Below are 13302 nucleotides of genomic sequence, written 5' to 3' on the forward strand. Positions count from 1 at the left end.
TTGTGGGTACTCGTAGGAAAAAAATTCCCAAACTATAGCCAGTTCCCGGAAATGTTATTCCTGCTTACTGGTATTGCTGGGATTACCACTGCTTTTTCACTTTTCTTCTTTATACTCGCCTCTGTTCTCTGAGTTGTTTACAACGAGCTAAAATTCATTTGATCCTCCAAACACGAAACGGTGGAGCTATTTTCATTCGGAAAGGAAAACGCTGTACCGTTAGTTTCCTGCCCACTTCTCTTTCGCCAATAATAACACCGTACTCAGGGCAGTAACCAGCTGTGCGGCCTTGGGCAACCTTGCTGCGTTAGGGGCTCTTCAAGAAATAGCCCTCGGGGGTCTCCTGAGACTGGTCACCGGATTCCTCTGCAGGAAAAGTGCCCTAAAGAAATTCCAAAGAACCACAGAAGGTCAGCGCTGGGAAGATCCTGATAATGAAATGAGATCTGTCCTGTTCAGAGGTGAGGAACAGTTCAAAGAGATTGGAAACATTGCTCAGCAAGGTTACATAGCTGGGAAGAGATGAAAGCGGGGTCTGGAAGCCAAAGCACCTGGGTCTGGAGTCCAGAGTCCGTTTGCAGTGGGAAGAGGGTTTCTGAAGCCAGCCACAAAAGTCCCGGGAGAGCCGTGCTTTCTATCCCCACCTCTGTCTCAATTACAACCAGTCTGAACACATAACTAAAATTCTTGACAAGGATTCATGAATATCTGACTAGAAAGCAGATGAACGTAGGGTGATATTTTTCACACTATTTCAGAATATCACCAAGTCCTCATCTGCAGCTCCCTTCCAGGCATGGGTTTGCCTGCTCCTTCCTTTCCAGGCCACTGCTAAGTCATCCGAAGTCATTTTTAAGCTGATCAAAATGACAATTGTGCTTAGGCTGGAGTGCTTGACTTCTCTTTTCTGTTTTTGATGTTTCAGGTTTATTTACTTTTCACTTTGCTGCCCAGGAAGCTCAAATAGACGAAGGTGTGCAGTATTGACAGCTGATTAACCATGGTTTAAAAAAAATTAAATAGCTAGAAATTAGCGAAGACAACTGCCTACCAATGAAAGTTGACTTCCCTACCACAGGGGACTCTTCTCCTTGCCATCAATCCTTACAAGAATCCAATCCAGGGAATTCCCCGGTGGTCCAGTGGTTAGGACTCCACACTTTCACTGCTGAGGGCCAGGGTTCAATCCCTGGTCGGGGAACTAAGATCCCACGAGCCACACAGCGCAGCCAAAAATATATATATATATAAAGAATCCAATCCAAGTTCCTGGAGTTAACTAGGCTGAAGTCACATCACTGGGGGCTTTATGGAAAGAGAGGGAGGTGCACCCTGGCCTGGATGGCACCAGACGTGGGGGACCACGTGGATGTGCGTGCACCAGGCGTTTGCAAAGATCTCAAAGGCCCCTTCTTCAAAACCGTGCAGGGCCCACTTCAGGCACACCCTGGAATCCTTAGAAGGTCCTGTTCCTGAAGATGCACCCAGCATGGAGAACAGTGAGTTATTTGTGAGGCCCTCAGTTGCCCAGGAAAAGCCTAGAAAACAGTATAACTCCATAGAGCAGGGCTGTGAGAGCAGGCCTGACGTGGGCTTGGAGTCCAAGCTCCCTGTGGCAAGTTGGCCGTCTCCTCTGGGAACTGGCGTTTCAGACTCAGAGCTCATGAGGATATTGGGAGGATTCGATGAAGCAGAGTTTGTAAAGGATTTAGCAGAGGGTCTAACTCAGGAAATGATTATATTACCGTGTGTTGAATTACCTTGCCTTGGCCAGGCACATCTTATAATCCCTTTTCATTGTGAAGAACATGAATTTCAGAGAGGTTAAGCAACGCACCCAGGGTCACACAGCCATGGTAGTGCTAGAGCTTTGAGGAGGAAGGTCGTGAGCTATGGCGGGAAAGGTACTTAGGATGTGGGATATGCGGGTCCTTTTTGGCCAGGGGACAAGTTTTGTTTCCATCCTAAAATAACGGGAAGCCTTTACAAGGTGTGGGGCAAGGGTGGATATGATGAGATTTGCATTTTCAAAACTCACTCTGGCGGTAGTGTTGGAAAATGTGTTGGGGATGGGGAGGAGGGGTCCTGAGTGGACTTAGGGAGAGCAGTTGAGGCTGTGGTAGGGGTTCAGGCAAGAGACGGTGGAGGCCTGAACCAGGGCGGTCACAGTGGAGACGGAGAGGCGGGGGGACCGAATCAGGAGATTCCAAAGGGTGACGTCAACGGGACAGGAGCACGAATCCGATCCTGGGGCAGGGGTGAGGGAGGGGGGCCTCCGGATGCCTCCTGGGCCTGCAGATGTGAGACTGGGTGGACGGATATGCTATTCCCTGAGCCTGCACTGAACAGTGCCTCTTTGTGCCTGGTCCCCCCAGGGGACCTCTCGTGTAGCTCCTCCCCCATCCCAGACACCTGGAAGAGACCTGGTTTGGGGGTGAACCGGAGTCCTGGGGACAGAGCTCAGAGGATGATTCAGGGGGAGTGGGAAGGCGCAGGAGCCAGCACCCCCTGTAGCCCCACTGCCGCTGGCGGGGATTCCACCCAGGCCAGGACAGACCACTGCCACGCGTTCTGGGCCATCGAGAAATTTAAGGAAGTGCCATCAGTAAAAATTCACTTAGTGTAGAATTAACCATTAACCATTTTAAGGTGCACAATTCAGTGGCACCAGGTGCATTCACGATGTTGTGCAACCAACACTACCTTTTTCCCAACCGTTTTCATCACCCTTTACCCGTCATTCCCCTTCCTTCCTCCCCCCTCCCCCCAGCTCCTGGCAACTGTCTGTCTGCATATGTGCCTGTTCTGGACATTTCATTTCGTATCCATGGCATCACACGATATGTGGCCTTTTGTGACTGGCTTCCTCCCCTTAGCATGATGTTTTCAAGGTTTATCCACGTCGTAGTGTGTGTCAGCATTTCGCTCCTTTTTTTTTTTTTTTTAATTACTAAATTTTATTTTTTAGACAAGTTTTCAGTTCACAGCAAAATTGAGCAAAAAAGTATAGATTTTCCCACATACCCTCTGGCACCTCCCCAGCTTACCCCGCATCAACATCACCTCTCGACCCAGAGTGGTGCATTTGTTACAATCGATGACCCTGCACTGACACGCCACCATCACCCCGGTCCAAAGTCTACATTAGGACTCACTCTTGGTGTTGAACATTCTGTGGGTTTGGACAAATGTGTAATGAAGTGTATGCACCTTTATAGTCTCCTGCAGAGTAGTTTCACTGCCCTAAAAATCCTGCACTCCACCTGGCCACCCCTCCCTCCCCCCAACCCCTGGCCACCACTGATCTTTTCACTGTCTCCATAGTTTTGCCTTTTCCAGAATGTCACAGACTTGGAATCATACAGTCTGTAGCCTTTTCAGATTGGCTTCTGTCACTTAGTCATATGCATTTAAGATTCCTCCGTGTCTTTTTCATGGCTCAACGGATCATTTCTTTTAAACACTGAATAATATTCCACTGCCTGGATGTTTATTTCACAGTTTATTCATCCCTTCACCTACTGAAGGGCATCTTGGTTGCTTCCAAGTTTCAGCAGTTATGAATAAAGCTGCTGTAAACATCCATGTGCAGGTTTGTATGTGGACATAAGTTTTCAACCCCTTTGAGTAAATACCAAGGGGCCCAATTGCTAGCTCATACGATAAGAGGATGGTTAGTTTTGTAAGAAACTGCCCAACTGTCTTCCAAAGTGGCTGCACCACTTTGCATTCTGACCAGCAATGAGAGTTCCTGTTTCCTCATGCCCTCGCCAGCGTTTGGTGTTGTCAGTTTCTGGATTTGGGCCATTCTAATAGGTGTGTAGTGGTATCTCATTGTTGTCTCATTGTTCCCTGATGACACAGGATGTGGAGCATCTTTGCAGACGCTTGTTTGCCGTCTGTCTGTCTTCTTTGGTGAGGGGTCTGTTCAGGTCTTTGGCCCGTTTTTAAATCATGTTGTTTGTTTTCTTAGTGTTGAGTTTAAGGGTTCTTTGTATATTTTGGATGACAGTTCTTTATCTGGTGCGTCTTTTGCAAATATTTTCTCCTTCTATGACTGTCTTCTCCTTTTCTTGACAGTGTTTTTCACAGAGTAAAAGTTTTAAATTTTATTGAAGTCCTGTTTATCAATTATTTCTTTCATGGATCATGTCTTTGATGTTGTAGCTAAAAAGTCATTGGCAAGCCAAAGGTCATCTAGGTTTTCTCCTATGTTGTCTTCTAGGAATTTTACAGTTTTGAATTTGCATTTAGGTCTGTGGTCCATTTTGAGTTAATTTTTTTTTTTTTTTAAAGCTACTGTTACCTACTTTATTTATTTATTTATTTATTTATTTTTGGCTGTGTTGGGTCTTCGTTTCTGTGCCAGGGCTTTCTCTAGTTGCGGCAAGCGGGGGCCACTCTTCATCGCGGTGCGCGGGCCTCTCACTATCGCGGCCTCTCTTGTTGCGGAGCACAGGCTCCAGACGCGCAGGCTCAGTAGTTGTGGCTCACGGGCCTAGTTGCTCTGCGGCATGTGGGATCTTCCCAGACCAGGGCTCGAACCCGTGTCCCCTGCATTAGCAGGCAGATTCTCAACCACTGCACCACCAGGGAAGCCCCTTGAGTTAATTTTTATGACAGGTATAAGGTCTGTGTCTAGACTGACTTTTTTTTTCATGTAGACATCCAGTTGTTCCATCACCATTTGAGCACTGCCTCTGCCACTTCCTAGCAAGGGGACTTAGTCATGTCACTGCTCTCAGCTTTGGTTACGTCGTCTGTAAGATGGAAACTAAGGTAAGACCCTTTGGAATACAGAAAAAAAAAATTAAATGAACTTAATAAAAGGAACTTACTGATTCACATAAGTGAAAAGTTTGGAAGTGGACTTCAGGGTATAGGAACAGGAATTGCTTGGCTGAAGCAATGTCATTTTCTCTGCATGTGTCTGTCTCTGTCTCTTTCTGTCTCTGTCTCTCCCTCCCCACCCTTCCCAGCTCTGGGCTCAATTTTCTCTCCATTCTTGGGCAGGATCTCAAAAAGTGTTCCCAGCAACTGTGAACAGTGCATATGTGAGCAGTTTCATAATCCCCAGGGAGAGTCAATGCTTCTCTCCCCATAACCGCAGCAATTCCCAGGGCTAACACTGGCCAGCTCAGGTTCCCTGTGAACCACTTTCCCTCCAATTGGCCAAGCCTCAGGTACATGGTGGGAGGGAGGGGGGGGCGGTCGGCTGGGGGAGAGGGAGTGTCCCAGGGAAAACTCAGGTGCCATTACCAAAGGAGAGGGACCAGGCGTGGGGCAGACATCACAGCATTTGCCCCAACACAAGCCTCCCCGGGCTCTTGTGAGACCCAGAGGAGCATCGGAGCGTGAGCTGTGACGTTGACACTGGCGTCTGTCTAGTGGAGCGGAGGCTCTTTTCTCCCAGCAGCTGTTGAGTCACACTTCCCAGAAGAAGAGGCTGAGTGCGTCTCAGGGCAGGAGGAGGAACCGATTCCCTTGGGCTCCCAGGCAGCCCTGATTCATTGCTTTCCATTTGTCCCAGGACGCAGTGCAGTGAAGCCAGGCAGGTGATGACCGTCAGGACAGCACTGCTGGTTTGACGTCCATGTAAAGACAAAAGTTCAGCTACAAAGCATCCCCTCAGGCTCTTCAGATCGGGAATCAGCAGATCCATAAAATCAATAAAAGTGTATGCCGAAAATCATGGTATAAAAAATCCAGTGGAGAAGCCAAAGAAATTACTGTGAATAACACATGTAGAAACTTTTGTGCGTTTTCAAGATTTTTGCCCAATGTGAGTTTTTCTTTCTTTCTTTCTTTCCTTCTTTCCTCCTTTCTTTCTTTTTCTTTGTCTTTTTTTACTAGAATAGAATTTTTTTATGAATAGCGTATGTATCTTTTGGGATCTTAAAGTACTTTGGAGAGCATTTGGTTGCATTTAGGAGTGAATTTGAATTTCTATCATATAAGAATAAAGCACTGGGAGTTCCCTGGTGGTCCCGTGGTTAAGACACCGCACTCCCACTGCGGGGGGCGCGGATTTGATCGATCCCTGGTCGGGGGACTAAGATCCCACATGCTGTGTGGTGCAGCCAAAAAGAAAATAGAAAGAAAAAGAAGAATAAAGCATTATTTGAAAAGAGTAATGCCAAGAAATTTGAAGGGTCTTATAGAAAGGTGGGCTCCAAACTTTTTTGATCACACACTCATTTCAGCAAAAAGATTTTGAGTCTGCCCCTCCGATGCATGTGTATTTATGTATGAATTAGATCCATGTATCAGATACTAATGTACTGTGTACTCTATGAAACATGTGAAAAATAGAAATTATAAAAGGTGAGAGAGGAAATAAAAATAGAAATTCCAGTCTTTTCTTCCTGCCCTTTGACGGATGTGATTGGGGAGGCCTAGCAAGTCCAAAATCTGATGGGGTGGGTCAGCGAGCTGGAGACCCAGGAGAGTGGTTCGGGGCCCAAAGGCAGAATGCCTGCTTGCCCAGGGGGAATCAGTCTTTGTTCTGTTAAAGCTTTCAACTGATTGGACGAGGACCACCCATTACGGCAGGTAATCTACTTTACTCAAAGTCCACCGATTTCCTTGTTAATCGTGTCCAAAAAACAACCACCTATCCTGAAACATCCAGAATAACGTTTGACCCAGTATCTGGGCACCACGGCTCAGCCAAGTTGACACAAAATTCACCATCACAAATCCACATGAGGAACTTGCAATTCCCGAAGAGAATTGCAGGTCATGTGAAGCTCACTAATTACTGAGTGTTTTATGGGCAAAAGGAGATAGTCAAAAATTAGAAGATGTTGAGTTGGATAAAATGAGGCTCTTTGGCTCACAGTATAAGGTGAGTGGGTGAGAGCAGGACTTAGCACAATCTCTTGGGCAAGCAGCATCGCATGCATCGGCAGTGTCAGTGCATTTCTCCTTCGACCCACAGACATCCAACCTAGGAATTCCATTCAGAGATGTTCAGTGCAGTGTTATTTATAAGACAAAAAAAAAGTCCATCTGTAGGGGGAGTGATCTGATAAATTATGGTATATCTTTTAATGAAATACTGTGTTAAAAAAAAGCTATATACACTGATGGAGAAAATTATTCATGACCATTATTGGTGACCATATATATGTATATTTTCTACAAGAAGCTGCTATCAGCAGTTCACTCTAGGAAAGATAGACTTTTCACTTTTGAAGCCCTTGAAATGTTTTCCATAACACGCATGTATACGGATTTTATATGTTTTTTTAATGGCAGAGAGTTCAGCTACTGTAACAGCAATTGAATTGATGTCTGAGCCAGCCGTGAGGATGTCTGGGACGAGCTGGGTTGGTGGCACTTTCTAAGTGAAGCAGGGCCCTGCCATGTGGCTGCAGGGAGCAGGGAGACCCCGGACCCACAGAGACAGCCAGTGAGGTGGTCTACCTAAAGTAGGGAAGCTGAAGGCAGCAGGGCAGCCAGCCGACAGTGCTGAGGACACGCCCCTAAGAGCCAAGGGGGTCCTCGGGGTGTCAGCTGATGGACTTGTGATGCCAGGACCTGCTCCTTCAGGGCTCAGCCAGCGCTTGCAACTTGGCACTCGGCAGGGGGTAATGGAAGTGGTACCATCTAAGCGCTTTCTTTGCATCAGTTCATTACAACTGATAATGAACACGACAACATAACAGAGTACGTGCTAGTAGTTCCCTACTTTACAGATGAGGAAACCGAGGCAAAAGTCAATGAATGAAAGAATGAATGAATGAATGAATGAAGCCACCCAAGGGCTGGTACATTTCTAAAATGACTCCATGGGAAGAAAAGCGTATATATTCCAGAGTTGGTTTTTGTGGCTTGCAACCCAGGCAATCAAACTCACAGGCCCATCAGAGAATTGGATGGAAGCTGCAGACCAAACTGTGCGTCCGATCAATGGGATTCTCGGGCCCTCGAGAGCCCACAAGTAGACTCAGTGTTCAGGACCCCTGTCCTGTGGGGTTTCCAGATCTAAGAATCCAGGATTCCAGGATCAGTTATGCTACCCCTACTCCCTTGATGCTTATACTTTCAACCTCCCCGCCCCCAAATTTACACACCTTTCCATCTGAACACTGATGTCTCCATTTCACAGGTAGAAAGTCTCTGGGGGAATAAACTGCTGTATAGTCCAAAGCAGGTGTTTTGTTATCTGGCATCTGCAAATATTACAAGCTGTGTAGCTAAGGTGACCATCTAATTTATGGTCCAAATGTGGATATTTTGTGCACGAAAGGGGCACATTCATATTTATGCTGAGGCAGGAGGCAAAGCCTAGGAGCATCCCGGGCCAACCAGGACACCCTACTTTGGGCAGAACGAATTCCTATCAGATGGTGTCTGTTTTGTGGAGAGGTGACGGGCTGCTTCCCAGGAGCCCTTGGCAGAAGGGCCACTTGCTCCCCTGTAGGTACACACAGTGTGGCTCCGTGCCTGGTCTTGAGTGCCCCAAGGCTGGAGGGCTGCGCAGCCCTGAGCCAGGGTCACGCCCAAGATCAGGGACTTTGCTCTGGTCTATTTGCTCCTGTCTGCTCCCTGGCCTGGCAGCAAGCTCTCTGCAAGCTCCCCTCACTCCCTGGTACCCTCACTCTGCTGTTTACCGGGTCAAAGCACAGTGACCAGAGGGACTGGCCACAGCGAGGGCCCTTGTCCCAGTGCACCCACCCCTAAGCCAAACCCCATGTCATCCAAGAAGCCGGGTTGAAATTTAACCATCAGGGCTTTGGATGAGTTTTTACAGAAGAGGTGTGTCCACCCCACTCCTCGGTTGTCTAGATTGAAGTGAGGGCAGATAGTGGAGAAAACCTCCCTCTGGTTATTGGGTCCCCGGGGAACAGAAGCAAATGCTCAGGCTCCTGGGGTCAGGCAGGAGTCATCCAAAATCATCGGGTCTCTCCGTCCTGGTCACGCAGATGTGGGGGACCCTCCGCAATCACCCACTGAGGCTGGAGCGATGGTGCTCTCAGGGTCCCTGTGTACAGAGAAAGAGGAATGATGCTTGTAAGTAGAGCCTCCAGATGCAATTTGCTGTTTGTCTCATTTTATGGTGTCTTTCAAAATGGGAGATGGTCCGGAGCCAGACAGCTTGGCTTCAGATTTCCACATTGTCTTTCCCATGGGAGACATGGGCCAGTCCTTAACCTCAGATTCACAGGGCCATCAGGAAGGCAAGATGCTCGGAGCAAGGCAGGTAGCAAGGGCCCCCCCAGGATGAGCGGTTATTACAGCCCCCATGGAACAAGCCATGCTGCCAGTCATTAGGGCTCCAAACACCAGCAGAGAGCATCTCAGCAAACATGGTAACTAGGTCGGCAGCCAGCTCCGTCCAGAGACTGCCCTGTGTCAGCCTTGTCCCAGTGGCGGTGTCCTTTGTGCTCTGTGCCCTTGGACTCATCCCGCCCTCTCTCTGGGCCTCAGGTTCTTCCTCTGTCAGATACAGGGGCTGCATGGACAGCTAAGTTCACCTCTGACGTCAGTATTCCACACTTGCCAGGTTTCGGTGGTTGGAAGAGCCTGGGCTTCGGAGCCAGTCTCTGGGGGTGTGTGCACTGGTGACTTTTGTCAGAGGTGAGAGCTGGTGGGTTGCTTCACCTCCCCAAGCCTCAGTCTCCTCGTCTGTAAAATGGGGTGATGAAATGCCACACAGGGCCACCTGAAGATGAAACGACGTGAGCACAAAGCCTGGCACACACCGGGCTCTCGGCAAACACTCTTATCTCTTCCCAATTAATCCGTTGGTCCACACCTGAGGCTGATGCCAAAATCCCCGTCTTTCCGCTGTTCTAAGCCTCTCGTTTCATGCTCCCACCAGCGCTGTGTGATAAGTACCACTGTGATCCGCCTTTTACAGGTGATGTAACTGAGGCTCAGAGAGGTTAAGAAACTTGCCGAGGGGCACACAGCCAAAGAGTGGTGGGGCCAGGACTCCGGTCCACGTGGCCTGATGCTCTTCATGGTCATGGAGTATAAAAGAGGGGACAGGTGCTGAGAGACAGTTGTGAAGACGTCCACAGTTAAGTGAAGAAAACCGAGGTGAAGACCCACTTTGTACTGAGCAGTACTTTTGCTTTTTTTGAAAACTCTGTGTATGTTTCTGTGAGCTTGGAGGAAAGCGCCAGAAGGCTGTGCTCTAAACCAGCCAGAGGCAGCTGCCTCTGGGAATCGGGGTGCGCAGGTCTTTCTACATGAGTGTAGACCCTTCTCTATGGTTTGAAACTTGCAAGGAGTCTGGGTGGGGCCTGAGGTTCTGCATTTCTAGCAAGCCCCCAGGGGGGCTGCTGGTCCGCGGACCCCACCTTGAGTGCTGGGTAACTGAAAGATCGGGGGTTGGGAGTGACAAGGCTTCTATTCCAGACCCTTCCAGGCAGGGTCTGCTGTGGATCCTGGGACTTTGGTTTCCTGCTCTCTGAGACCTGTAGCAGCCCCCCAGTCCACAGTCCTCCACCGCCTGCCTCCCCGGGGCTGGGCTGGACCTCCAGGCATGACTCCCTGTGACCATGCTGTGACAATGACCACAGATCAGAACCAACTCGGCGGCGCAGCGCAAGGCCAAGGCGAGCTGCGCTGCGTTCCAGGCGGGAAAGAATCGGTTCCTGGGCGTGGTCCGCGGAGGAGGTGGCGCGAGGGCCCCGCCCACCGGGGGCGGCGTTAAGAGGCCGAGGGTCTGGTGGCCCCAGGCTCCACGCTGGGCCAGGTTCCCCAGTGCTGGCTCCTCTGGGACCGCGTTTGTAGGTTTCTGCCGCCCCCTCGGAGGCTGCAACGGCGCCCACGCACCATCAGGGTCTCCTCTTCCCTCTCTCTGCCCCCAGTGCACGCCCTCTGGAAGGGCCCGGCCTCCGTGCCAAGGGGCGCCCGGCAGTCCCCCATCAACATCCGCTGGAAGGACAGCGTCTACGACCCCCGGCTGAAGCCCCTCAGGGTCTCCTACGACTCGGCGGCCTGCCTCTACGTCTGGAACACCGGCTACCTCTTCCAGGTGGAATTCGACGACTCCGCCGAGGGGTCAGGTGAGCCTGAGCTGGGGTCGGGGCCCTTTGCTCCTGTCACTCCCGAGAGGGGTCGCGGGGTCAGCAGAGAAGCGGACGAGGCACGGAGAACGGCCGAGGCTGGCAGTGGGGACGGGCAGAGTGATGTTCACCTTAAAGCTGGTGATGCCGACCAGCTACGTCACACGTCACTGGGGACAAAACTCTGAACGGTGAGGGCCTCCCTGGGGGGTTACATTCCAGGGGCTGGAAGGAAGAAACAGTGAGCTAAGAAAACGTACATTGCACTCAGAGGGGAAAAGCAGAGTGGGGTAGAGGAGAGTCTCCGAGGTGAGGAGGCCTGGAAGGAACGGAGGAAGGATGGTGGCCGGGCGTCCGGAGCCCGGGAACCTCGCTGGTCCTCGCTCAGAGTGAGACGGGGCAGTGACCTTGCTGATGTCCAGCTGCTACAGGAGGAGGAGGGGAGGGGAAAGTGGGGAGTAGGGACGAGCAGGAGGCTGTCTGGGGGTGTTGCCAGTGGTGGAGGGCTGCAGGGCAGGTGGCAGGGAGGTGGGTCCCAGCGTCCATCTCATTAAAGCCTCACTGGTGGGAACCCTCACCAGTGCTGGGTGGATACTATACAGGTTTGGGAAGTTTCCTTCCACTTCTATTTTACTTGTGGGGGCTGGCTGCCGGATTCCATATGGTGTTTCTTCGACTTTTTCTGTTCTGCCTCTGAGAGTCGGGAATTTGCAACGGGCGTTGGGTGCCTGCGTGACCAGCCCCCACTGAGAACCTTGGGCACCGAGTCTCCTATGGGCAACCCTGGTGGGCTGCACTCCACACGTGTTGTCACAGCTCGTTGCTGGGTTTCAGGGCGTCCCTTGTGACGCCACCAGAGAGGACTCTGGAAACCTGGTCTCCTCCAGACACTACCTCTCCCTTTGCTGACGTTGCTTGCATCCTTTCGCCGTTGTAAGTCTTAGCCATGCATATGACTATACGCTGAGTCCTGGGAGTTGTCCTAGGGAGCCACAGAACCTGGGGACCCCAGACACAGCCCCCAAACCCAGGTCCTCTCCAGGCCAGCCCTCGGTCCACTTCCTCCCATATGCCCAGTCATCTTGTTCACTAAGCCATCGCCCCAGTGAGGATGTACACTCCACGAGGGCAGGATCACTCCGACTGGACACCGCAGGTGCTCGGTAAACTGGTGGATGAATAATGAATGTAAAGTTAAAGGTATAAACGAGTCAGGCAGAGGGACTGGACAGCAATTGAGGCCCAGCCTGACCCGCCCCAACTCTGATGGACCAATGGCTGCAGCACGGCATGGAGAGCCCTTTTTCCCTGTGCCAGGCCCTGTGAGGTGCTTCACGCACACCGTGGCTCAGAGTTTCCAGGGGTCTCTTTCCTCATCTCACAGGTGAGAAGGAGCCCATGTTTCCTGAGCACAGCCTACGTGCCTGGAATGGCTCTCACAGTATCTGTCAGGGTTGCTTCTCATGTAGGGCTTGCCAAAGGCAAGTGGACAGGAGCCCCACCTCTGGCCGACGCAAACCAAAGCATCTTCTTGGAAGGATAAGATTGCCTCAAAGAAGAGAAGGGAAAGTTAGATGTTAACCAGATGTTAACCAGATCTTTTTTTTTTTTTTAAGATTCATTATTTATTTATTTATTTATTTATTTTTGGCTGTGTCGGGTCTAAGTTGTGGCACGCGGGATCGTTCGGCGCACGGGCTTCTCTCTAGTTGTGGCGTGCGGGTTTTTCTCTCTCTAGTTGTGGCGCGCAGGCTCCAGGGCGCGTGGGCTCTGTGGTTTGCAGCATGTGGGCTGTAGCTGAGGCTCGTGAGCTCAGTAGTTGTGGCGCGTGGGCTTAGTTGCCCCTCAACATGTGGGATCTTAGTTCCCTGACCAGGGATCAAACCCACGTCCCCTGCATTGTAAGGTGAGCTCTTGACCACTGGGCCACCAGGGAAGCCCCTAACCACATCTTTAAAAGCACAGGGACCAGGCCAGCTCAGGGATCTGGGGAGCAGAGGTTTATGCATTTATTTACTTAGCGTGCCAACTTTTTTTCTGCCTTTGTTGGTCTGTTCCAAGCCCAGATTCCCAAGGAGCAACTAAAATTGTCCTTTCAGGTGTAATACGGTTTGTATTAATTTTTTTAAAATTTTACGCAGCAACTTTAAAAGATTGAATAAAGAATAATAGTTCCTGAACTTTTAATTGGTTGGCTAATAGTTGTGTGAATATACTAGTCATTTTGAGAAAAACAGATTTGGATGTAGATGAGTTCCTATAGAATCTATACTCTTCC

General features: G+C 50.2%; 2 protein-coding genes across 2 annotated transcripts in view; both read left to right on the top strand.

Annotated features, from left to right (window-relative positions):
- Positions 1-13302, top strand: part of KLHDC4 (kelch domain containing 4) — a 324942-nt gene that overhangs the window by 129329 nt on the left and 182311 nt on the right. The gene's annotated exons all lie outside the window — the stretch shown is intronic.
- CA5A (carbonic anhydrase 5A) overlaps positions 8862-13302 on the top strand; it is a 35043-nt gene continuing 30602 nt past the window's right edge. Inside the window, exons 1-2 of the mRNA XM_061173410.1 lie at positions 8862-9018; positions 10827-11024. Of these exons, the coding sequence (XP_061029393.1) occupies positions 8862-9018; positions 10827-11024 (355 nt within the window). The remainder of the gene's footprint in view (positions 9019-10826; positions 11025-13302) is intronic.

Source organism: Eubalaena glacialis, chromosome 18, assembly GCF_028564815.1.
Source record: "Eubalaena glacialis isolate mEubGla1 chromosome 18, mEubGla1.1.hap2.+ XY, whole genome shotgun sequence".
Taxonomy (NCBI): Eukaryota; Metazoa; Chordata; class Mammalia; order Artiodactyla; family Balaenidae; genus Eubalaena; species Eubalaena glacialis.